This window comes from Sebastes umbrosus, chromosome 13 (assembly GCF_015220745.1).
Source record: "Sebastes umbrosus isolate fSebUmb1 chromosome 13, fSebUmb1.pri, whole genome shotgun sequence".
NCBI classification, from domain to species: Eukaryota; Metazoa; Chordata; class Actinopteri; order Perciformes; family Sebastidae; genus Sebastes; species Sebastes umbrosus.
The window spans coordinates 1,497,218-1,523,436 of NC_051281.1; the positions used below are offsets into that span (position 1 = coordinate 1,497,218).

Here is a 26,219-nt window from a genome sequence, read left to right on the forward strand (position 1 = left end):
CATTAATCGTCTCTGTCCAGCCTGGCAGGTTGATTTACTGACTTTACCGACGTACAAATCCTCCGTTGCACTTTTTACCATTTATTTTCATTTAATTATTGATATGCAATTGTAGTATTTTCCCACTAAAGCCATGTAGGCTTTCAACGATGCTCTTCTTATCCTGTTAAAGTTTTTTTTTTGCATTAGATGCTGCCATTTGAACAGATTATAGTACTGTCTTTCTCTGCTTTTGATGGAAAAGGTTGAAATGGTAACTCCACAATGATAAATGAACTACATGTCAGTGCCTACAGGACACATCTGTACAGTGGGACGGCTATTTACCACGTCATACTGATAATACAGAGAACATACTGTAACCCTGTCTCGTTCACTGTGGCGTCATGTAAACGGCTGATCGCGGTATAGAATGCAATCATGCAAAACATCTGTTCTGCCGTGAAAGTGGCCGAGGACGGTAATTGGATGAGATGGTTGTGGGAGAAGAAGGCGCTATCGCAGGAAGAAAAAATATGATGAACAGGGCAGAATCTAAAGCAATACATCATTCCTTAGTCCTGATGACAGGCAGCCCTTTGTAAGCATGTTTCCTGCTCCCAGGAGCTTTACCCTTTATTATGTGTGTGTGTGTGTGTGTGTGTGTGTGTGTGTGTGTGTGTGCACTTGCACAGTTTTAACAGCTGCTTCCACATGATTTCAAATGATACTCCTTTGTAGTTTTATTCATCACATATTGTATTGAGCTGCTGTACGGAGCCGGGGATGAAGATGAAGACTGGAGTGCAGCTAGCTGGTAGTATATAGTCGATGTATGTACTCTGACCCCATGATGACACACGATGAGGGACAGCCCCCTCATTTGCATAATTAGAAAGAAATGCAAAAAGAAATGTGTCAATAAATGTATAAAGAATACAGTAATCAATACGTTTGGGGAAATAAATAATGGGTGAAATGCAAAGGGAAAATCGTGCAGAGATAAATAGATAAATAAATGCATAAATACATAAATAATATATTTAAAAATAAATATAAAATAAATACAAAATAAGTGCAAAAATAAAGAAAGAAAGAAAGAATAAATGCAAAAATAAATAAGTTCATTTAAAAATGTATTCCTTTAATTCCTATTATCATCATCATCATCATCACTCTTCTCTAGTGCAAAGATCTGTTTTTAATATTCATTTATTTTTATATATTTATGTGAGAAATCCAACAGCGTAGTAGAGCCATGTAGGTAACATTAAGGTAGAAAAAAAAACACAGAGAGAGGAGGGTAATATTCCAAGAAATAACTCTTTGTGAGATTAAAGTCATACATTTATGAGAAAAAAAAACACAGATGTTCTCTGAGATTAAAGTGGAAATTTACCAGAAAAAAACCCCAAAAAATGTATGAGAAGAAAACTTGGATATTTTCTGAGATTATAAAGTCGTAAAATTTACGAGAATTTTTTTTTATATTTTCTGAGACTAAAGAGCCACATTTACAAAACAAAACTCACAAATTTACAAGAAAAAACCCCCGATATTTTCCGAGATTATAAAGTCATAAATTTGTGAGAAATAATTTGATATTCACTGAGATTAAAATGGCAAATTTATGAGAAAAAAACTCACAAATTTACGAGTAAAAAACTCTGAGATATTTTCTGATATTATAAAGTCATAAATATGCGAGAACACAAACCTGGAAAATAGTGGAGTACAAAACCATGGGGTATTTTTGTTTAGGAACTACGTTGCTTCACCTTTTCACGTCAAAGCGTTTGGTTTTTAGTGGGAGCTCTGCTGAAATAAAAGACACACGTCTTTGTATATTCAAGGATAGTTGTTCGTCTCTACTTTCCTGTAGTATTTTTTTTTAGTATTTACTTATGTTCATAAAGGAACACAGAAAGAACATGAAAGATAATGTGTATATGTATCTTTCAGGACCTTCGTCTCATTCAGTTTTTTTTTCAGGTTTCTCGTAAATTTATGACTTCATAATCTCACAAATTTGATCCACACACTTGCTCACAAAACCTCACATTCTCAGCTGTTCTGATGATGAAAATGAGATGATATGAAAGAGGCTCATATCGGTCTGTCCTCTGTAGATGGATGCTGTTACTAGAATGGGTTGTGTTGAACAGAGTCTGTGGCAGCAGCAGCATCCACGGGGGCCAACAGACTGTGCCGTCATCTGTTAGGTAAACATTTGTGCTGAGGCCAAGTTTTTCACCCCGTTTGGCTGAGTCTGCAGGACTCCAAACGTCCACCAGCTGGCTGTCCGGTCAAAATGGAAACAGATCCGCTCGACCCCGACGAGCTGGTGTAACAGCACAAAGCTTCTCATTCAAGACTTCATGCATTGAGAAAAAACGACTCTTTGGCTGATGGAGATGTTGTTTAAAGAGAGCTGACACAGCTATATTGATCAATATTGAGATCACGATTATTCATTGATTTTAGCGACAACATATTTGTATTACTGCACTTTAACATTAAAATAAACAGAGCGCTGTTTTCACTTCCATGCTGTGCTACATCCCTGTTAATGCACAAATTAGGGCTGCACAATGTTGGATACAAATCTGACATTGCAATATTGTTTTTGTGCAATATGAAAAAGTACAGGAATATTCACCCTACTCTTTTGCAGGCTACATTTGAAAGTTAAATGCATCAATCTGGTGCTCTTTGAGAGCAAAATTAACAACAATAAGAGGCTAGATAAACAATTTTATACTCTTTACTTAATCATAAACACATTGGTTGTACAGATAATATCTATACCCAAAAGTAAAACCAAAAAGCTGTTTAGGAAGCACTTGATTTGATCTGCAGCAGCGGTTTCAACGAGCACAACGGGCATTTTAAACGTCAATACCTCAGGCGATCTTGTTCATTTAAATGTGGGAAGCCAAAATCGTGATTAATATTCGATTAATTGCGCAGCCCTAGCTGACATGCAACGGAAATACTTGTTCTCCTCCTGACTGGTTAAAGTAAAAGCTGAAACAAGACAATGAAGAAGATCAACTCCACACTGTCTGTCTGCCTGATAGCTACGGGGCTTCACTAATGTGGATCGACGGTCCAGATTCAAACACACGAGCGTAGTCAGAGATGGAACGCCACGATCCATGATCGTCACGCTTCAACAGACGAGTGGTGACACGCCGCGTCCACAGCGGCCACTTGGATGCAAAGAGAGAGACGGAGATGAACTCTCGTCAGCCAAGATAGAATGACGAATTAGACCATAAGAGCGATTCAACTTTGATTTTATTCTATATTATGTGTCTGAGCTGACATACAGTATCTACATTTTAACATATCTGTTTTTACTTAATTGATTATTGGGTAGCAAAATAAGCAGAGCAGCTTAGCGGTTTCTCTCCAGCACTCATATTTGTTGTTGGACTGCATTGTCCATCTGTAGACTTAACCCTCTGAGTTAGTCTTTTTTAGGGGGTCTACTTTTACTTCATGGAGTCAAACTGAAATAAAGGCTGACAGAGATCAGTTGGAATATTAGATTACTGTGTGAGACCAGCGTCGGTGTGTTGACACAGAGATGTATCTGTGGTTCAAACAGTGAAACATGAACTCTGCACAGAGGAGATGCTGCATCACCTGCTCCACTGTCAACATGACGGTATTATGCTGCGATACATGTGTTGAAGTACTCATTGTATTAGTAGACTGATGGGGAATAGATTAGTATGGTTCAGTTCAGGTCATGAAAGAAGAGAGTATTATTGAGAAATTGACAATGGACAGCAGGAATGTTGTTAGATCTGGAAACCAACGTCTCCACATTGACTTTATACCGCAAATGTGTTTAATAATACAACATGACACTTCTTCAGCAGGTCAAAAAGTAAAAAACAAATGGTCCAAACATGCATCTATTTAACTGCTGGTACACATATTTAAACAACTTTTAAAAGGAAGCTGACGTAGCTATGGTGCGTAGAAGGTTTGTGTCCATAAATCCATCAATCTGACCATTTTTGTAATAGTTTACTATTAAAAGATTAAATTAAAAGCTAGCCGGACTGGAAGGCTGTTCATATCCTGCATGAAAACAGTAAAGGCCATAATCTATAGCTAATTAACCTTCCTGTTGTCCTCGGGACCCGTTTTCAAACTTCACTATATCATAAATATGGATTTCTTTCATCTAATTGCCCCAAAATAACAAGGATGGTTCCCTTCTTTGCAAAAACAATTAAAGGGACTATTTGTAACTTTCAGAAAGGCTTATTAACAGCGACACCTGCGGCCGCGAAATCAACGAAAGTCAGCGTCGGGCTCGTGCTTGTGCTCACTCTACATAGACATGAACGAGCATCGCTCAAAACAGTGAGGCGACACACGTCAGCTGAAAGCACAATATCACTCTATATTTCAGCTGCTTGGCAGTAATGTTAGCTGACCAGACAAAGGTCTCTCCATGAATCACTGCTGATACTGTGTTTGCTTCTCCTGCCTCAGCGCAGGCTGAAGCAGCGGGGCTCCGCAGCGAGAAACTCGTCTCCCTCCGCTCGCAGCCGGAGTGAACAGGGAGACACCGCCACCCGGTCGGTAACGAGACGACAAGGTTTCTCTCTGCGGAGTCCCGTCACTTCACAAGACACGGGAAACCTCTGTTGGTCTGGAGGAGCTGCAGCAGTTATTTCTGCACAAACGTCCACTGAACATTCACTAGATATTCTCAGAGCTAAACTAACTCTTCTGCAGTGTGGAGCGAGCAGCATGCACGTCTAGAGGTGGAGCGAGTACGCAAGGACGCACGCTCTGTCTGAGTGAAGGCAAGCAGGCAGAGGAGACGAGACAGCGGCCACACGCGAGCGCGCATATGCGAGCGCGCATGTGTCCCGACCCGGTACATTTATACGCTTAGAAAGTTACAAACAGTCTCTTTAAGACATTTTTTTTTACTATTGAAAGAAAACAGAAATTATTTTAAAAAGGAAACTTTGTGAGGACGCTCACTCTTTTTTAAATACGCTAAGTTGTTTGATGTTGACAGCTTGTGTGTTCTATACTGTTGATGTTAGACAGAAAAGGGGATATTTTATTTTAGTTTTTTATAAAGAAGCTTCTCGTGCTGTGCGGTGATGTGTTTGTCGTTTGAAGGTGAATACTGAGTGCAGGAAGTCTGCTGTTATTGTGTGTCACCCAGTGAGGGATGAACCGCTTTTGATTGTACGACATGAAAGTGAAGAAGTCATTAAAATTCATGAGCTTATTTATGTATTATGTCATGGCCGTTGCACTGTGCTGTGTGTGTACAGCATTACATCATGCAACATGGTTCACGTTACACTCGGCCACGGATTGTTGCATGCAGTAGTCGCCTGTTCAAGCCAGTAAATGTAGGTTTGATGTGGACCGACTGAAACAACACAGTGTTAACCGCACTTTTATGGTGCTTTTTAGACTCTAATCGGTGCCTCCAGGAAGTTGCGATTCACGCAGAGTCAACCAATCACTGTGAATTTTGTGCAACCTTGAAATTTTGTCAAATCACTGCAACTTAAAACCGTAAAAACATTTGAAACAACTAACTTAATCAGACACTTATATTGTAATTTATTCCCATGATGCTGCTCTGAGTAATTGCAGTGACCGGCTTGTCTGCAGACAGCACGGAGCATGTTATGGTGCGTTCAAGCTCTGCTCAGTAAAAATGAGTACTGGGCGAAGGTAAATTATAACACTATCATGATGCGTTCAAATGTAAACTTGTAAAATGTACTTTTTGGAGAGAAACTTGAATAAATCCAGTTGTTTGAAGGAAATGTTTTCACATTTTTAATCAAAGCAAATATTTTATTATATATTTATATAATAGATTATATAAATAATAATATAAATAATATAATAACACAAATATTTGTATCATTATATTATATAAATAAATATTAATATGTATTTCTTTTATTTCCTAATCATTTGAATTGTGTGTTTTTATGCAAATAATTACATTTTCTAATAAATAATTATAATTTTTGTAATGCTGAGCCTTTTTGGTTACTTTGAACACTCAAAACAGTTTTATTCTCACTGGAACAAGTTGCCTTTGATATTTAATTAATTATATTTAATTAAATATCAAAGGCAACTTATATATATATATATATATATAAACCACAACTATTTGTGCAATTTTCACTTGCTCCCGCAATTTTATTTCAAAACAAAAACGCCTAAAAACATCACAAAATGCATTGCAATTTTTTTTAAAGAAAAGTTGCAGTGAAATCAGGCATTTTTTGGCTGCAGCAATCCCAAGAAAAAGCCTAAAAACATTGCAAAATGCATTGCAATTTTTTTAGAAAAGCTGCAGTGAAATCCCCCAAAAAACGTGTGAAATCCTGCAGGGACTGTCCAATAATAGAGAGTGAGAGAAACTGACACACAAAGACGTGTATGGACTAAATGACAGATAAAGAGGGTTACAGATGACTGTAGACAGGAGGGTTGCAGACACTGTGGAGGCCAATGAATCATACGAGATATCGATGTCTTCCTCTCATCTTCCGGTGCTTCCTCTCCTTTAATTGGGGAGTTAACTGCTTCCTGCCCCCCTGCTGTGTACGGCAGCCTGCAGGGCGACTCTCCACACTACACCGTACCTGTACTAGAAAGCACTGACGAGCAGTAATTAGCTGGTGGACCCAGAGAGTCCGTGCACTCAGCCTGTTGTTGCTTGCCTCTGGGGCAGGCATCCAGTGTTTATGCTAATGTAGTGATTACTCAGCCGTGGTGTAGCGTCAAGTACAGATTTTGTGTTGCAAAGCAGCCAAACATCTCACTCCATCACCGAGATGGAGAATAACAGCCAAGTGGACCAGAAAGAGAGGGTGAGAAACGCTGCTGTGATGTGCTTCATGGCTGCACAAGTGATTGTTGAATTCACACTGTAACTGGACAGCGAGGTGAGCATGGTGGTTTGTTCTGTGCAAGATTAATGGAGCAATAGTATCCAGCTATCTCCAAGTTTTATAGCCTCTAATTACTTGTTCTGATTACTAGGGGAAATTTCTTTTTCAAAGAAACAACAGGCTACAATATGAAGGTTAACCTTCAAGTTAGATCACCATAGAGACTCAGCAGCGAATTCACAAAAGGACAGGAAAGAAACTGTAATTCTCAAAGCACCTCAAAGGGTGAATGAACCCCTAACTACGCTGTCAAGCAAATATCATCTCGGTGCTCCTGTGCTATTTGGACATATTTAAAAAGGTAATATGCAAACATTTGGTGCAAGATGAGATCTAAGAAAATGAGCCTCATTGCAAAAACAGTCACAAAGATCAGACACAGTTACAGTGAAGTTATTAGTCTTATTCAGAGAGCTGGTGGGAACTGAAAGGGCGTCACGTCAAGACTTTCTAGTGATCGTGGCAGCCAGGCGAAGGCATCGTCATGCCCCGCGTGCTCGTGAGGAGAATATCACTTTTTGATTTAACTGAGATCGAAATGTAATTTTTCGTTTTCTCTTTCCATTGTTCTGACCACTGTTTTCTCGGCACAAAGGTAATATTTCAACTTTGCCACATCAACCTGTTCTCATCTGTACTCGTCATATTTTGCCGTTTGGTCAGCAGCCTTTTGCGTAGTATCTGGACGCAGAAGAGGGGGTAGCTGTAAGTGGCTAGAGTGGTCGCCCTTTGACCGCAAGGTTGGTGGTTCGATCCCCACTCCCATCTGTCTGCATTTCGAAGTGTCCTTGAGCGAGACACTGAACGCCAAGTTGCTCCCCGGGCGCTCTACTGCCGCCCATTGCTCCTAAGGATGGGTTAAATGCAGAGGTCAAATGTCATGTATGTAAGTTAAGGTTTGCGCGTGGTTAATGTTGTGAAACGATCACGGTTAGGTTTAACAAGTAGCAACAAAACTACTTAGTTATGGTAAAAAAACATCATGGTCTGGGTTACAGTAAGAACACTTGTTGACATAACGTCAGTAAAGACCCACCCACTACCGCCCCTCTCTCCCTCCCGCCATTAGAGGACGTTCTCGCTCTTTATACTACAGTATGTCAGTTGCTCTGAGCGTCTAATAATGACGCAGATGGGTTTACATTAGAGTTAGTTGAAAGCTCGCTGCGTCTCATACTGACGCTAAAAGGTGCTTTGTGCATCGGTATCAAGACGCTGACGGCTGCTGCCAAAGTGTCTGTATTTGACGCCCTGAGAGTGAGACCAGGCTGGCCACGTGGATAATTGCAATCAGATGTAAAACTTTATGGGCGTGTTTGCGCTGTAATATTATTAGTATTATATGCATTATTATTATATCTTTTTAGAATCGGACATTGAGACGTGGCAGCGGTTGCAAGTGATGCGTTGACTTTGTAACAAACCTGTAGCTGAATCTGAAGGCTGATATATATTTTTTTAGTCTCAACATGATGAAGCTATGCTTATGTATGACTATGAGGACATCCAGAATCACACAGCATCTTTAATTGCGGCACAAGCAGTATACTGAGTTGTAGTTGGGGTCAAAGTTCAACAAATTTGAACTTGTGTACTGCTGCTGTCGTCACTTTAGGACGGTCACAAGACGTCGTAGTGTGATTGTTAGTGAGCAGCCAACACTGTTGTAAACACTAAATAAAGACAACTGTGTGTCTGAGCACCAACGCTGCCTTTTCTTTAACATTATCTTGATGAATTAAAGAAAAACAAATACGTCACAAAGATGTGCAGCCGCTCCACTCTATATTATACCACACAGACACTTTATTATGCGGGGAAGTTGTAAGAAATTGGGCCTGAAGCCAGATCCTCCCTCGTGGGAGCTACCGGTCAGCCAAAGGTGAAGTCCTCAGAGCCAACAGGGCCTGGTTTACACACATGCATCATCGCTGTGTGTGTAGACAGCGAGCTATACGTCAGCCACCGGAGTTTGAAAATGGTTCATGTTAGACATCTTTGATGAGTGATGGATTTATAGGCGGGGGTCCACTCACAGACAGGGCCGTACTCAGGTGTTTGACGCTCAGGAGCAGGTAACATTATGACGACAAATACCCCAAAATCAATATGTATCAATACAATGGTATAGTATTTTGGGGATGACTGTTGGCAGACAAAATTTACATTTATTGGTTGCTCGTATGTAGTTGTTGTTTTACTGATAATAAGTAGTATTGTTTGATTGATTGTTCTTGATGTTTGCTTTATTTAGATTAGATTTTTGATAGTATTTTATTTAAGGCTGTCAAAATTAACACAAATTAATTTTAACGCCACTAATTTCTTTAACGCATTAACGCAACTTTTTAAGGTTGTAAAAGGCTCAAATAAATGTCATACACCATGTCATACTAGCTGGTCATGAAGGAGGTTAAATAACGCTCCAAACTTACCCTAAATATTGGCGAGGAAAGATTAAACCCGTCAGTTACCACCAGCTCTCTGAATAAGACGCTAATAATTTCCAACACAGTCTCACGGCAGTTCGTGAAATAGTCACAAAATGTAATCTATTTGATTCGTTTACATTGACATGAACTTCCCTTTATTATTTTCGTGACGCTCAGCACGACTTTCAACAACGTATATTTTGTGCGTTTTCCTACGAATGTCCAGCAACACGAGACGCAACTTAAGAACGGAAGTTACGTGACAAATAAATCAACTTCTATTTGTGATTTCACACGAACAGCGGTCTCTTGGGTTGTTTTGTGTTGTTAATTGATTTATAATAATTAATATATACATACATTTGCATATTTGTCTACTCCCATGTTGATAAGAGTATTAAATACTTGACAAATCTCCCTTTAAAGTAAGGATTTAAGGATTAATTAGGATTAAATGAATCGATAGACAGCCCTAGTATTTTCTTCGTTTAATTTTTTCTTTGGTTCTGGGTATTTTTGTGTCGTGTGTAAAGAATGAAATGAAATTAAGAAGGTTAAATTAATGAAATATCTGTAGAGCTATATGATACAGGATAAGAAAAAGATGTGTAGTAGAATATAAAGGTCGGTACCGAGGATCATTTGAAGCATGGTAGCCTCGGACTGAGATCTGCACCTGCTGCGTGATGTGGATGTGGTGTGATCATCACTGCTGATGTCTTTGTCAGGAGGTGTGTCGTCGTCTCCTCATCCCCCCCCCACCTCACTGCAGGCATGTGATGCTGCAGCTTGATGAGCACATCGGTGCTGCAATAACTCTCTCTGCTGAGGAGAATATCTCGTCTCTGTGCATCCTCTGTTGCTTCTGTTAATGTTTGCACATTTTCCTCAGCTAGTTGGTCATAATCTTGTCGTCTCTCTTTAGTTCTCTCTCTCTCTCTCCTCTAACCCAGCAGCCACTGACTGGAGCTAATAAGGGCGAGGGGTGAGGAATGAGATGACTCCACTGATAGTGATGCTATGAGACTGATCTCCAGCCTGAGGCTGACTGGTGGAGGAGGGTCCAGCTATCCTCTGAGTCCCAGAAGAATGCACATACATACATACATACAGTACAGATACTGTAGAACCAGTTTAAAAACTCCTTTTAAGGACTGGCCAAGAAATATCCTCACAATTGTTTTCCATGCACTGGTCAGTGAGAGTTTGAGATAACATGTTAAACAAGTTAAATAGTATATAACTCAGAAATGAAATAGGCCAAGAATACAAGTACAATATTAGATATGTACATTAGAACATAAACTAAAACTTTCAGTTTGAAGCGCTTTTCCTGAGAGGATGTTGCATTCACACCAAGAGCGAGAGGAGGAGGAGCTTGTCTCCATAGATCACAACAACCTTTCATCAGCCATGGAAGAAATAACCACTGTTGCTGCTTTGTACATGTTGGTGAAGTCCCAGATATGTCAGAAAACCAAACGCCTGCTCGAGTCTGGGTTCATAACGTCACCCGGCGGCGAGCTGTATTCACATACAGTGAGCCACACGTCGCTACTGCGGTATGAACCCAAAATAAACAGATTGTGCTGTGATTTAATATCAATAAACAGATCAAAATGATGCCGAAGTAACTGCAGGATGATGCTGATTTGTAAAAAGTCTGAATTCATGCTTCGTCAGGTCTGTTACCATGACGACAAGCAGACAACTTTTAAAATGCTTGTTTTCTGAATGGCGTCTGGATGGATCAGCGCGAGGCTATGCAGCTGCTCCATCAACACTCAACATGACGTCATCTAGAGACGTTGTTGTTTCTACCACAGACAGTCTGTGGTTTCTGGTCTCTGTACAGATATGATGGACTATCAAAGCTCTGGGTGACCACAGACACATAACAAGATTTATTTATCCTCCATTTCTGATTCAACAACGTCAGGACGACAGTGAGGACAGGAGGAGGATCTCAACGCTGAGAGGCTTTCACCACAAAGAGACACGAATGAGTTGAAATATTTCAACTCCCGTGAATATTTGAATTTCGTGTATTGTATTTGTATTCGCATCTATTCGCCTCTTTGCATTGGCTTTGTTCGCTTCGCTCTTGGTGTGAATGGTCAGTGTGTTCCCTTCATTCAGGGATTAAGTGGGTTCGCCACCTTGTTTTTGGCTGTCGCCACCATCTTTGTTTTGGTCGTCGCCATCTTGGTTTTTGGCCTTTGCTTTCTTGTTTTTTGGCCGTCACCATCTTCTTTTTTGGCCGTTTGCACCTTGGTTTTTGGATGTTGCCGACTCTTGGTTTTTGGCCGTCTCTGCCATCTTGGTTTGGTTTGGAGCGTTATTTAATATGTGAATTTTGTGTATTGTATTTGTATTAGCTTCTATTTGCCTCTTTGCATTGACATTGTTCTCTTCGCTCTTGGTGTGACTCCACCATTAGAAGTGCAGCAGACTTTCAGCCCGTAGAGGTCAGTGTGTTCCCTTCATTCAAGCTCCAGTGGGGTTCTCTATGAGATTTCAGACAATATGGGGGTACCCCTCTATGTTAAATCACCATGGTGACCAAACAACGGAGGCAGGGCTTCCTGAGTCTCTAATTGTGTCTCTACAAATAAAACCACCATCTTTGTGTTGCGATGCTTCCCTCCCAGTCGGTTGATCATCTTTAATCTGTCAGCCTTTGATCCTGTGTTATGGAGAGGAATACAACCAGTGACACACACTCTAACCTCCCACTCATTCATCAGCTCCGTCTCTGTGGTTTTAAGAAACAAGCCTCTTATTACGTCCTGCATCTATTTGCACTGTTTTGCATTTAAATGTGTTCAGTTTTGAATAGGACGTATCACATTACATGTTACAGCGGCTTATTATTGGCCCCTCGGATGTCGAATTAAATCCGCATCACATTCAGAAAGTTGTCACCCTGCGGTTGTTTCACCACTTTTTAATCCTTCCTGGTATTATTGGTGTTATTTCCATCTTCTGTTGTTCTCCAGGGCTCAGCTGATTCCTACACAAGCCGACCGTCTGACTCGGATGTGTCCCTGGAGGAGGAGAAGGAGGGCGGCCGGCAGGAGAGGGAGCAGCAGGCCACTGTCCAGCTCGAGAGGGCAAAGGTCAGTTTCACTATTTTACACCACAGGACATCATAATGAAACTCATAATCTCAGCTCACAAAGGAAAGACACGTGATTCAGTCTCACTGACTGCTGTTGTAAGAGGGAAACGCACCGTTTTCAAAAGTTAAAGTCATTTATTAAACAAACTGATTTTACTTGAATACACAACAAAGGTATAAAAAGCACATGGAGGGTGGAGGTCGGTGGAATCAGTGGTGTGTGAGTGTTAAAAGGACAAAGTAAAAGGAAAAACCATAGACTGTATAGAAGAAGTGGACGTAGTCACCGTGACGTCACCCACTGGTTTGTGGACTGACGTTTTGAAGCCTTGAGTTCCATCTTGTCGCCATCTTGGTTTCTGCCCGTCGCCACCATGCAATACCAGTACCACAAACCAGCTATGATATACCATCGTATACATACCTTTATATGTCTTATAGAGATACTGTATGGAGGACGGAACCTGCCAAAAATAGATAAACAAATAAATAAATGACTCAATAAATAAATAAATAAATATGTCATAAAATGCAGCAAAAATATTATTAAAAATAAATGTAGCCATTAATTAATTGATAAAATGTGACATAAATTGTTATTTCTGTTTTTACTTTGCTTCTTTAATTATATATTAATTCCATTATTTATTTACTCTTATGTTTAATTTTCACTTTTATTTATATATGGATATATTTTAATTAATCAATTAAATTAATTATTTTAGTTAATTAATTAATTGTTTTTTGGCCATCGCCATCTTATCAACATGGGAGTGGGTAAATATGCTGCTATATTGCAGTTGTAGCTTATTGCTTTAAAACTGAGCCCGCTACAACCAAAAAATCGCAAGTTGCATTAATTCGCTAAAGACGTTAGTGGCGTTAAAATGAATTTGCGTTAACACATTATTTTCGCGGCCATTTTGGCAGCCTTAGATATAACATTTCATATTCTGTGACACGATCACCCATCCCTTATACATATTCTTACTGCTGTGTTTGCAGACTAAAGCCGTGGCGTTTGCTGTGAGGACCAACGTGAGCTACTGTGGCGCTCTGGATGAGGACATTCCCGTGGCCGGCACCGCCGTCTCCTTTGATGCCAAGGACTTCCTCCACATCAAAGAGGTACGAAACCTGTGGCACCGTATGGACGGTTGAATTTAGATTTGAAAAAGAAAATCACGCAAGTAAAAATGAAAATTTAAGACATAAAATGATGCAGAAGTTAAGATATGGGTCGACCTCTAGCTCACTCGGTAGAGCATGTGCCTCTGAGTCCTTGGCAGTGGCCCGGGTTTGATTCTGACCCGTGGCCCTGAGCTTTTGTTTTTATATCTCCAATCTACAGAAGTACAACAATGACTGGTGGATCGGCCGTCTGGTGAAAGAAGGCTGTGACATCGGCTTCATTCCGAGTCCTCTGAAGCTGGAAAACATCCGACTCCAGCAGGAACAGAAGAGAGGACGCTTCCACGGGTGAGTAGAGGAGGAGGAGAAGGACGAGAGATAGTGAAGACGCATGGATCAAGAGAGGATAAAGAGAGTGTGGTTGATGTGTTGAGGAGAGAGCCACCGTAGGGATGAGTAGAAGCCTGGCAGATAGGGAGGAAGTGAGGTGGATGAAAGCCAAGCTGTGTGCTGTGTGCTCCAACCTCTCAGAGGAGTTCCTGGATCGGAGCCAGCTCAGCATTTTCCATCAGATGGGAGGATGTGTTTCGGTCGCCATTAGAGGCCATTAGAGATGTTGAGTACCATCATCTTTCCTCACTTATACCGGTGAGAGAAAAAAGACTTGTTTGTTTTTTTAGGTGATGATGTATGAATTTTACGGAAGCCCAGAGAGGCAAGAGAGAAAAAATAAATCTGGTGATCTATTTTCTAAGTCTGATCTAAATTTTTCGCTCCTGTGTTCATGACTTAAAGGGACTGTTTGTAAGAATCCGAAATGCTTGTTAACAGCTTCACCTGTGGCCATTAAGTCAACGAAAGTCAGCGTCCTGTTGCTCGCGCTTGTGCTCGCTCTAAATAGACATGAAGGAGCATCGGTCAAAACAGTGAGGCGACACACGTCAGCTAAAACCACAATATCACAATAAAACAATAATGATATCAAAATAAATACATGAATAAAAATAACAACAAATAATAATAATAATAAATAAATAAATAAGTAAATAAATAATAATTATATTAAAACCCGTCCCTATTCCCAGATTCCCATAATAAAAATAAAAAAACTTTTTAAAATGTGAAATGTGAAAATGGATCATCTTTCTACCAGGTAGACAAGTACAAGAAAACGATAGTGATATAAAGTAACTACTACTACTACTACTACTACTAATAATAATAATAATAATAATGTTTTTTTCTGACTTTTATTTCTGACATTTTTTCTGACATTTTTCCAACTTTTTTTTCCCGACTTTTTTTAACAATAAATAAATGAGTAAAGAAAATTATAATTACATTAAAATCCGTCCAACTCTGTAATAAAAATAAAAAAAATCTCTCTAAGATCCTTAAAAGAATGTCATCTGTGAAACGTGAAAAAAAAGGTTTTGCCAGAATCATCTTCCTACCAGGTACAGAAGATACATTGTACAAGAACAATCAAAACAATATTGATATAAAAATAACTACAAATAATAATAATAAACAAATAATTAAATAAATAAGAATTCAATTTAAACCCGTCCTTATTCCCACCCCATAATAAAATAAAAAAAATAAAAAATAAAAATATTACGTGAAATGTAAAAAAAAAAAGGTTTTGCCAATGTCACTTCTTTTTTTTTTTTTTTTCATCTTTTCATCTTTTTTTCAGGTAAAATGTTTTGGCAGGTGATCTTTTGATGTTTTTTTCAGGATCAATTTTCAAGTGTTTGTTGTTGTAATGCTCATTTAGGCCACAAGAGGCTGAGGGGCACCTCTACCCCACATTCTAAATATGACTAAAAGCATTCATGTTTTTCACCTGGAAGAAAACGTGAAAAGTTTAATTTTATTCTAGACATTATATTCACTGCTGAACATCATTTTCTGTCGTTAGCTATTTCGTAAGATGATGTGACAGTCCGTGGTCACCCATTAACACGTTTCTCTTTCTGTTGGCTGCCGTCATCGTAGCAGCAAGTCCAGCGGGAACTCCTCCTCCAGTCTGGGAGAAATGGTGTCGGGCACGTTCAAGCCAAACCCCAACGCTCCAGGTCGGTCCTACAGATATACGAGTCTCTCTAGACGTCACATTCACAGAGGGAACTGTTATTTCTGTGTGTATAACAGTATTTATTCAGCTCCTGTGATATTGAGATGTTTTATAATGTCTGATTATTATTAATAGTAGTAGTAATAGCATGCACTCACTCACCTGATCCTTCCTTTCTTTTTCAGGAAAGCAGAAACAGAAAGTGGTGAGTATGATCATTTACTTATTTTTATAACGTTGCTTTAAAGCATCACTCCATTTATATTGATGTATCATGGACGAGTGCTTGTTTTCAATATGAAATGTTGACTGTAGTCTGTGTGTGTGTCCTCCCCTCCAGGCTGAGCACATCCCTCCGTATGACGTGGTTCCCTCCATGAGGCCGGTCGTCCTGGTGGGACCGTCCCTGAAAGGTTACGAGGTAAAGACGCACTACTACTGCTCCTCCAGCCGTCTGACTCAGCCTCTTTATCACCACATCATCCTCACATCACTTAGCCAAACTAATGATATAAATACACAATATTCTAGGTTGTGCACTTGTCTTCATTACTGTGTGTCTGATGTCTGGGTCATTGCTGACTAATGTTGCGTTTCCACCCAGACTAATTATATTTAAGGCTATTTCAACACTAGATCAACAAGCCTGGAACGAGCTGCATATCAAACTTGACTTGTAATATTTACACCCTCTTGACATGTTTAAAAATACTTTAAAATCAGTTTTTAGAGATCAGTGTTGGTGCTTTTAACATGTGCCATTATTTGCCTTGATTCTTGTGATGTTATCTGTCCCCGTTTATACTTAGATGTGAAACTTTATACTTTGCTGTCCATCTTGCGAGGACTCCCTGGCAGAAGAGATATTGTATCTCAATGAGGTTGAATAAAGGATAAATCTAAAACATAAAATAATTCCCCTCTAAAGTTAAAGATACATTATAAAACGTACACTGCTCATTGATTTATCAGTTACCATTTGGAACCGCGAGGCGAACAATAAAGGAGGAGGTGGGAGGTTTGGAGCCGGAGTCAGTTGTCATGGAATCACCAGCCTTCGCCTCCCATCCTGGCGTTGCCGTGGTAACAACCTTCTGGGTAAACTGCATCAGTCTGAAAAAAGTGGAGCATGGTTTGAAATTAGAAACAGAGAATAAATGTGCACTGCACTGAGGTTTAGGAAGGAGACGGGAGACTGAACGGTATTTAATGTTTCCAGAAGAAGAAGAGATTTTAGCTTTTAATCATGTGAATTGATATCAGACAGCAATTTAGTTCTACAAATATTAAATATTAATAAGAGAGTGCATTGTGTCAAGCTTGTGTGAAAGGTGGTGCTGTTAGTGAAGAAGTATTCAGATCCTTTGCTGAAGTACTCGATTACAAGTAAAAGATGTAGATGTAGATAAAAGAAAGAGATGTTCAGAATGTCACATTAGTGTACAGAAGTATTATCAGCAAAATGTACCAGGTCTGTCCTCGACCAAAGAAATTCTTAGTCGACTAACACTCATACGAAAGCACCACTTAAAGTCTTGTGTTTATAAGAGATGTGCTCATAAGTTTCTTAGAAATAAGTCATTCAGCATGAAACCAAACATGACAAATCGACTAAGAAATCTTAGTTGACTGAGACCAAAACGACCGATTAGTCGACTAATTGACTAAGAGGGGGCGGCTCTAAAATGTACTTAAAGTAAAAGTAAAAGTACTCGTTATGCACAAGAATGACCCTTGACATTGATATATAATTATATATTGGATTAATGGAGTATCAATGCTAATGTAATCTAATTCAATTTAATTGAAAATACTTTAATTTATTTGCAGAGACACATGCAGTGTAGAGTAGTACAATATCACAATATAAGAACATTTTTAAAAATATGTAAAAATGCAAGGATAAGCTGTACATTAAGATACTAGTATAAACCCTAATATACGTAATGTGTAAAATGTATGTAAGCAGCATTTTAATGTTGCAGTTGGTTGAGCTGTTCAATAGCTACTTGTTGGGTAGTTTAATCTGTAATGATGCATCATATTTTATAAACGGATCATATGTTTAAATTTAAAATATTAATGTTCCAATAACCAATAACTGTAGCTGTCAGATAAAAACAGTGGAAGTAAAAAATAGAAGATTTAACTCTAAAATGAAGTGGAGTAGAAGTATAAGCTTTGTAACTTATTGTTAAAACTTAGTAACCATTTATCATGTAATAAAATGCCTCTTATATCCATTTAATTAATTAATTTATGTCCCTTACTTCTTCTTCTTCTTCTTCTTCTTCTTCTTCTTCTTCTTATTATATAATATTAATAATAATAATAATAATAATAATAATCATCATCATCATCATCATTATTATTCAGTTTTGTATATATATATATTTCCTTGGTTTACTAAATAATACTATATTAATTTTATTATCGCTGTTTTTTATTTTATTATTTTATTATTATATTTTTTATTTTATTGATTTTATTTTTTAGGTAGCTTTGAGTGATGACTATGGACACTATGGAAAAAACAAACAAAATGCCAATAAATATATTTGCCAAAAATAATAATAATACAGCGTACTCTAAATGTACTTGGTAACTTTCCACCGCTGTACAGTTGGAAGTCATTGCATGTTAATAGCACTAATTTCCATCTGACAACTGCTCCGTGTTTCAGCTCAGAGGACATGACAACCCTGTCAACCCTCCGCCAGTCACTGTCAATGTGAACGAATCAGAGTGACAACTGGCAGCCTGACACAGACGTTCATGTTTTCATCGAGTCAAACGCCTCGGACCAAGAGGGAGACTGTCTGCCTTTCTCAAAAGAGGCAACTACTTCATCTTGACTTTCTGTTTCAGTTCAAGGCCTCAGACTCATCAGGAAAAGCTCCAATTCATTACCTGTGTGTTGGTCTTTGTGACACTTCTCACCGTAGCTCTTAATCACTTTATTTAACGTGGCCCACGTTCGCTCTGCGGAGAGCCGGAAGGAGAGAAACTGTAGACGAATCACTCGGTCAAGTGTGTAATTCACAGACTCAGCAGCAGCCTGAATGGACGCCATCAGAATGAATAATAACAGTCCACTTGTTCAGTAGATGTTTGCTTGTAACATGCCTGACACCGTGTCTTCTTCTTCTTCTTCTTATTCTTCTTGTGTCCTCCGCCTCCTCCCTGATTCATGGCTGCAGGTGACAGATATGATGCAGAAGGCGCTGTTTGACTTCCTGAAGCACAGGTTTGACGGGAGGTGAGCAGTCACAGCGAAGCGTCAGTGCATCATCATCATCATCATCCTCCTCCTCCTCCTGCCAGTTTGCTCCGTATGACGTGTGTGTTTTGTGTGTGTTGTTTCAGGATATCCATCACACGGGTAACAGCTGACATATCGTTGGCCAAGAGGTCAGTACTAAACAACCCCAGTAAGAGGGCCATCATTGAGAGATCCAACACCCGCTCCAGCCTGGGTAAAGCTACAGGAACTGCTCCTCCGCTCAATGATGTGCATGTCTCGTAGGTGTTGACTCTGTGGATGTCTTATTATTCCTTCTTCTTCTTCATGGTTGTTGTGCTGCATGTTGTTGTTGTCTCGTTGTAGCGGAGGTCCAGAGTGAAATAGAGAGGATCTTTGAGCTGGCCAGGTCTCTACAGCTGGTAGTGTTGGACGCAGACACCATTAACCATCCAGCACAGCTCATCAAGACCTCATTAGCGCCCATTATCGTCCACGTTAAAGTGTCCTCACCTAAGGTAAGCTTGAAGGCTTGGATACTAAATATCCATCCATATACTGGGTTGGTTTTCACATGCGCTGCCCTCTCCTAGCAGGATGTATAGTCTTAAAGGTACAGTTATGAGGATTGACACTGCATTGAGATCCGATTGCTCAGACCACATTTGGAGGTGGTCATAATTGTATATATTTCCTTGTGTTTTTCTACTGTATATGTTCTCTCCACAGGTCCTCCAGCGGCTGATCAAATCAAGAGGGAAATCTCAAAGCAAACACTTGAACGTGCAGCTTGTTGCAGCAGAGAAACTAGCACAGTGCCCGTCTGTGAGTGAACTTCAAACACACTTTTACATCTGAAACAAGGAGCAGCAGCAGCTACTCGGTGTTGTTACCGCTGCTGAAGCTTCACATTCCTCTCTTCCCTCTCACCTCAGGAGATGTTTGATATTATTCTGGATGAGAACCAGCTGGAGGACGCCTGTGAACACCTGGCAGAGTACCTGGAGGCGTACTGGCGTGCTACACACACTTCACTTAGTACGCCACTCAACCCCCTGCTGGGACGCAACCTGGGCTCCACGGCTCTCTCCCCGTACCCCGCTGCCATTCAGGTGAACCTGTCAAATAGAAGAAGAAGAAAAACGTTGTCTTGTGATCTCTTCCTTTGGTAGTTCATTTAACTCCCTGATTATTCATCAGTGTGTTTGTATGCTTAATTGTAAAATTCAGTCTCGCAACTTCACATTTATAAACCTTCTAGAAAGAGGAAAATATACAGAATATGTGGAAGTTTGATTCTTCACCCATGGAGTCAGAAGCTGCTGGTTTTTGTTTCATTGACAGCAATGAGGAAACTACTACTAAACATTTTATAACTGTTTTACAACCACCTGTGAATCCTGGGAAGAGTTCTGTTTAAAGAATATTTGACTGTCAAGTACTTATACCAGAATCAGAAATACTTTATTACAGTTGCTCTTATATAAAAGCATAAAGAAATATAAGAAAAACAGAAATAAAGGAGTATTTAAATGTCAATTTTGTACATAATGCTACAATATAGAACACGATTTATGTAGAAAAATATTAATAAATAATAAAAGAAATGAGAAAAATAAGAAATACGTACAAATTTGTGCATCAAACACATACAATATATTTAGAGAAATATAAATACATTTTAAAAAATTAGAAATATAACAAATATGTACAAATATGTGCATCAAACACATACAATATATAACCACAGTGCAAATAAGTAAATAAAAAATGCTGAGAAGTGGGATCTATTAAGTGTGTTATATATATATAAATACAAAGATAGTATAAATAAGAATTAAATGAGAATATTTCTTAAATTGTACAGTATAAATGAGTAATGCACAGTTGAATTATTGCACAATTTATTGTACAGATTAATCAGTATTTTTACGTAAGAATAATTAAGAAACTATGGGTTAGTAGCCGCTGACAGGTGAAATAAGTCTAATAGGTGTTCAACAGCTGTTTACGTTTGATAAAACTAACATTAGATCTACAATGCAATACTTTACAAACGTTTTGCCATTATTGCATCGTGTCTAACATCATGAATCATGCAGTTACTGTATATTATATATATATTTCTCTCTCAAACAGGCCCAAAGAAACCGCAACAGCAACCACACAACGACAGACCTTTCGCCCGTTGAGCGCCGCAACCTGATGCCCGCCGACGAGAACTACCACAACGAGCGGGCGCGGAAAAATCGCAACCGTCTGTCCTCGGGCTCGCAGCATAGCCGAGACCACTCGCCTCTGGTGGAGGAGGACTACCAGGACCCCTACCAGGATTCTTACAAGCCTCACCGTAACCGAGGATCCCCGGGAGGCTACAGCCAGGACTCCAGGCACCGGCACTGAGTCGAGGCCCCCCGCTCGTCTCCTCTCTCTCTAACGGACGACTGATGAAACTACTGCACTCATTTGGACTGTAACAACCCTGTGTCGATGTGTAGTACCTCATTTTCCCTTTGGCCTCCTGCCAAATTAAAGAAATTCACTGCTCTTGCGTTGATGTGAACAAGATATGAAAGTAGCACAAGAGCAGAGAAGTGATGTTTTTAAAAGGGAAGGATGAAGCTGGACCTGATGTGAATATTCTTCTGAGTGCAGGTGAAAGTGTGCAACGCCTGCCGTCTCAGCTGTTACTGTAGCATCATGCAGGTAGGACCGTGATTACAGGTCGCTACCTGCCTCTAGCCAGTGCCACGCAGCACCAGCGGGGATGATCAGCACATAAACCTGTTTGCACGCGTCCAGGAGCAGCTAGAAGAAGAAGAAGAGTGTAATGCATCTTTAATGCTCCTCAAGAGTTTGTTTGTCCGCCGCGATGTTGAGTGTAATAAGTGGAAGCCTGTTCCCCAAATCCAGAGTTTCAAACACATTTTGTTTTTTGAAGTGACATTGTGGTGTTTCTCTGCAGGGTTCATACAGTTGCCCCCCCTCTCTTTGTTATTTCATAACGCCATTAACAAGACAGAGATATTAAACATTTTTCAGAGCTCCAAACCTCAGGAACGAGAGGTCATTCAGACCGAGAAGTGTGCTGACAGATGTAGCCTTTATCACCCATCTGATGGGGATTTGATTCTGAGCGTTAAGAGTTTTTATGATTATAAAAAAGCTATTAATATATATACAGTATATAGGAACACTTCCAGGACTAGGAGTCACTAGAGTGGTCACGCCAGCATGTTTTTCATACGCCATGCATTCATCTATGAGGGGTGGAAGTGATAAAAATGGATGTGAAATGAAAAATGGAGTGATAAATTATCAATTGATTGGATTCATTTAGAGCCGATTTGACTAAAACAGTCAACAGAGCCATGTTTCATCATTTTCACCATCTTAAATTCATCATTCATAACACCAAACTGACATTTATCATCTAAGGAAAGAGGCCTCAAAGGGGGGACATAAGACAAGTGATGAAAATGCTTACAGATTAACCCCCTGAGACCCGCGATCCCGACTGACTTTACTGCCTTTCAGAGGCTCTATTAGGTTCAGTTTTAGGGCTAGAGTGAAGCTACAGATATCATATGAAACTGGAAAACCATTGGTACCAACCATGTCGGGAAGGAGCTTAAATAACGCTCCAAAGTTGAGCAAAATTTTAACGAGGAAAAACTGGCATGGCCATTTTCAACGTGGTCCCTTGACCTCTGACCTCCAGATATGTGAATGGATGTTATTGTCTCCTATTCTAAAATGGTGTGTTTGAATATTTCTGCATACAGGGGTCCCTAAACAGTCTTGAATTACATAAATTGGGTCTCACTGTAAAGCTGAGACTCTTGTGGATCCAATGAGTCCAACTGTATTCATGTGTGATGATGTTAGTCCCCATAGGAGACATTTCATTGACCTCACTGTATAAAATGACCTGTGGTGACCTCTAGGATAATCACAGCCTCATAAAACTTTACAGCCACAAACTAGAGACCTAGAGCATTCAGAGGATGGATGGCTTTCCTAGCTAGATTGACAATAAGGGGGTTTCTGAGCAGTTTACACAACAGTAAGTGGTCGCCATCCAATTGCCGAAAAAATGCAATTCTTGCAGAAATCTCCAAATGTCAAAAGGTTTTGATCCCAAATGACAGTATGGCTTTTTCTATGGTGTCTTAATGTGGGATTTTGGAGGGATTATTGATCATTTTTATTAATGCTCTAGTGGTAAAAAATGGTTAAATTTAGCACCAAATCTGTGTAACAAATGGAATCAACCCAAAAACTGATGCAACAACTTATGAGACATAGAGCATGGGAATGACCATCATATACTATCATCATGTTCTACGCCCTTCAATTCACATACATTTTCATCACTTCCCTTTTCTTTAATTATTTGTTGTTACTTCCAACCTTGAGGCCACTTTCCTTAAATGATAAATGGCAATTTTGTGTTGTGAATGATGAATTTAAAATGGTGAAAATGATGAAACACGACTCTGTTTTCATCAAATCATGACTGTTTTAGTCAAATCGGCTTTAAATTAATCAAGTCACTTGATCATTTATCAATCCATTTTCATCAATTAATTTTTGTTACTTTCATCACTGATATTTATCAGCTGCTGTTGTCACCTGTTTGACAGGACACCATTTAGAATAGATAGAAGTGGATTTTGGTGAGTGGTTTATACTGAGGGCTTCCATATGTAAATACAGTCCAAATAATTTAAAATGTATTTAAAATTTCACTTTCAGCACATTCCATATATTTCTTCTTTCGAAGCCTTGCTGATAAAAAAAAAGATATATTTCCTCCATCTTACTTTATTATAAAAGGTTTTATGAAACATTTTCATTGAGTAGCAATTTAACAGGCTCCCACGTCCACATTTTAATACTCCTAATGAGTGAGATCTGAAAGCACTTGGACACAATTCACAAAAATGTCTTTTACATTCATGGAAATGTACAGCAGTTCCCTGTTTATTTTTTAATCAGAAGAATTAATATACCATTATCTTTTAATGACATCTCCTTGTATCTTGTAATTTAATATTTGTTGACAGTTTATTTTTGGTGGGAGATCTCATTGTGCTTCAGTGATTCTGGAAAAAGGAAGAAGGACCAGGAGACTTCTGCTCTTATCTGCCATATAACAGTAGCTTTTATTGTTGTTGTTTCAACACTCTGAAGCAACGGTTTAAAAGATTTGAATACTGCCTGTGAGAGAATGATGCATTGATTAGAAATGTTAATGTGTGCACTGTCATTTTACAGTTGTAATGAAATAAACTGCCCTTATGCTGTTGTATGGATAGCGCTGGTTTTATGTTCTAAAGCATGCACACACCTGTTGTTCGTCTTTATTTCATCATATGTCTTTAATACAAGGCAAGCACTTCAAACCTATAATATAATACATTTTCTTGATAAATCTATCAATATTTAGATATATAAGATGAAGAAATTATTTTTTTCCATAGCCTAAGGTGATGCCTTCACAAATATTCTTATATATATATATATTTATAATCTTTATTTATATAATATATATGTATTATATATATATATATATATATATTATTACATATTTATTTATATTATTTATATATATATATATATATATATACTATATTATATATCTTTTCACTCAATATTTATATAAATATTATATAATTTGTACCATGCACAGTCAATGATTTGTACCTATAGGACGATGCCAAATTTTCAGAGATGGATGTTAAAGATAGATGTTTAAAAAAATCTTTCAACTAATAGCAGCGCTTAAATTTTAATTTACACATTTACAAAGGTACAAATTTACAGAGGTGGATGTTGAAGATAAATGTTAAAAAAATCTTTGCTTATAATAATTATAATAATTTATTTTATTTTTAATGTTATTTATTATACATAGTTTTTAATATTGCTATATTAACTGTACATTTACAAATATAAAAAGGTACTAATTTCACAGAGATGGATGTTAAAGATTGATGTTTTAAAAGATCTTTGTTTATAATAATTTATTTAATTTGATTTATTATGTATAGTTTTTATTTTTGCTATATTCAATGTACATTTACAAATCTAAAAAGGTACAAATTTACAGAGGTGGATGTTAAATATAGATGTTTAAAAAAATCTTTATTTATGATAATTTATTTAATTTTAAATGTCTAATTTTAACTATTATACATAGATGTTATTATTGCTATATTAACCGTACATTTACAAATTTAAAAAAGTACAAATTTACAGAGATGGATGTTAAACATAAATGTTAAAAAAAAATCTTTGTTTATAATAATTTATTTAATTTGTATTTATTTATTTATTATATATATATATAATTTTTATTATTTTCTATATTAACTGTACATTTACAAATTTAAAAAGATAGAAATTTACAGGGATGGATGTTAAAGATAGATGTTTTAAAAGAATCTTTGTTTATAATAATTTATTTTATTTTTATTTTATTTATTATATGTAATTTTTATTATTGCTATATTAACAGTACATTTAAAAAGGTACAAATTTACAGAGGTGGATGTTGAAGATAGATGTTTAAACATCTTTGTTTGTAATAATTATAATAATGTATTTAATTTTAAGTTAATTTAATTTATTATTACATATTTATTTATATTATATATTTAAATATCATATATATAATATCATATACATATAAAAATAAATATGTAATAATAGATTAAATTTAATTAAAATTAAATAAATTATTATAAATATATATATATATATATATATATATATACTCAATATTTATATAAATATAATATAATTTGCACCATACGCAGTCAATGATGTGTAGCTACAGGACAGTGCCAAATTTACAGAGATGGATGTTAAACATAAATGTTAAAACAAATCTTTGTTTATAATAATTTATTTAATATTAATTTAATTTAATTTATTATTACATATTTATTTATATTATATATTTAAATATAATATAATATATCATATATAATATATGTATTGTTTTATATATATTTTCACTCAATATTTATATAAATATAATATAATTTGCACCATACACTTTGGATGTTAAAGATACATGTTTAAAAAAAAGAAATCTTTGTTTATAATAATTTATTTAAATTTAATTTAATTTGTATTATTATTACATATTTATTTATGTAATATAATTAAATATAATATAATATATAATATATGTATTGTTTTATATATACTCAGTATTTATATAAATATAATATAATTTGCACCATACACAGTC

The 26,219-nt window shown here is 37.6% G+C and overlaps 1 protein-coding gene and 1 long non-coding RNA gene across 6 annotated transcripts in view; one reads left to right on the forward strand and one right to left on the reverse strand.

Moving 5' to 3' along the window:
• Positions 1 to 22,565, forward strand: part of cacnb4a (calcium channel, voltage-dependent, beta 4a subunit) — a 40,437-nt gene extending 17,872 nt beyond the window's left edge. For 3 of the 5 annotated variants that reach the window (XM_037790464.1, XM_037790465.1, XM_037790468.1), the window contains 12 exons: positions 12,382 to 12,501; positions 13,509 to 13,631; positions 13,855 to 13,982; positions 15,636 to 15,715; positions 15,900 to 15,919; positions 16,055 to 16,135; positions 18,915 to 18,973; positions 19,081 to 19,190; positions 19,322 to 19,473; positions 19,685 to 19,780; positions 19,891 to 20,067; positions 21,095 to 22,565. In XM_037790464.1, the coding sequence (XP_037646392.1) occupies positions 12,382 to 12,501; positions 13,509 to 13,631; positions 13,855 to 13,982; positions 15,636 to 15,715; positions 15,900 to 15,919; positions 16,055 to 16,135; positions 18,915 to 18,973; positions 19,081 to 19,190; positions 19,322 to 19,473; positions 19,685 to 19,780; positions 19,891 to 20,067; positions 21,095 to 21,358 (1,410 nt within the window). In that variant the 3' untranslated portion in view covers positions 21,359 to 22,565. The remainder of the gene's footprint in view (positions 1 to 12,381; positions 12,502 to 13,508; positions 13,632 to 13,854; positions 13,983 to 15,635; positions 15,716 to 15,899; positions 15,920 to 16,054; positions 16,136 to 18,914; positions 18,974 to 19,080; positions 19,191 to 19,321; positions 19,474 to 19,684; positions 19,781 to 19,890; positions 20,068 to 21,094) is intronic. The other 2 variants (XM_037790466.1, XM_037790467.1) reach the window with 1 other exon arrangement.
• LOC119500635 lies at positions 777 to 24,359 on the reverse strand. Its single transcript, XR_005209649.1, has 4 exons — positions 23,988 to 24,359; positions 19,207 to 19,216; positions 2,020 to 2,024; positions 777 to 789 (listed from the first exon to the last, which is right to left on the reverse strand). It is a non-coding gene; the product is annotated as an uncharacterized LOC119500635 (long non-coding RNA).
• Positions 24,360 to 26,219: the final 1,860 nt, after the last annotated feature.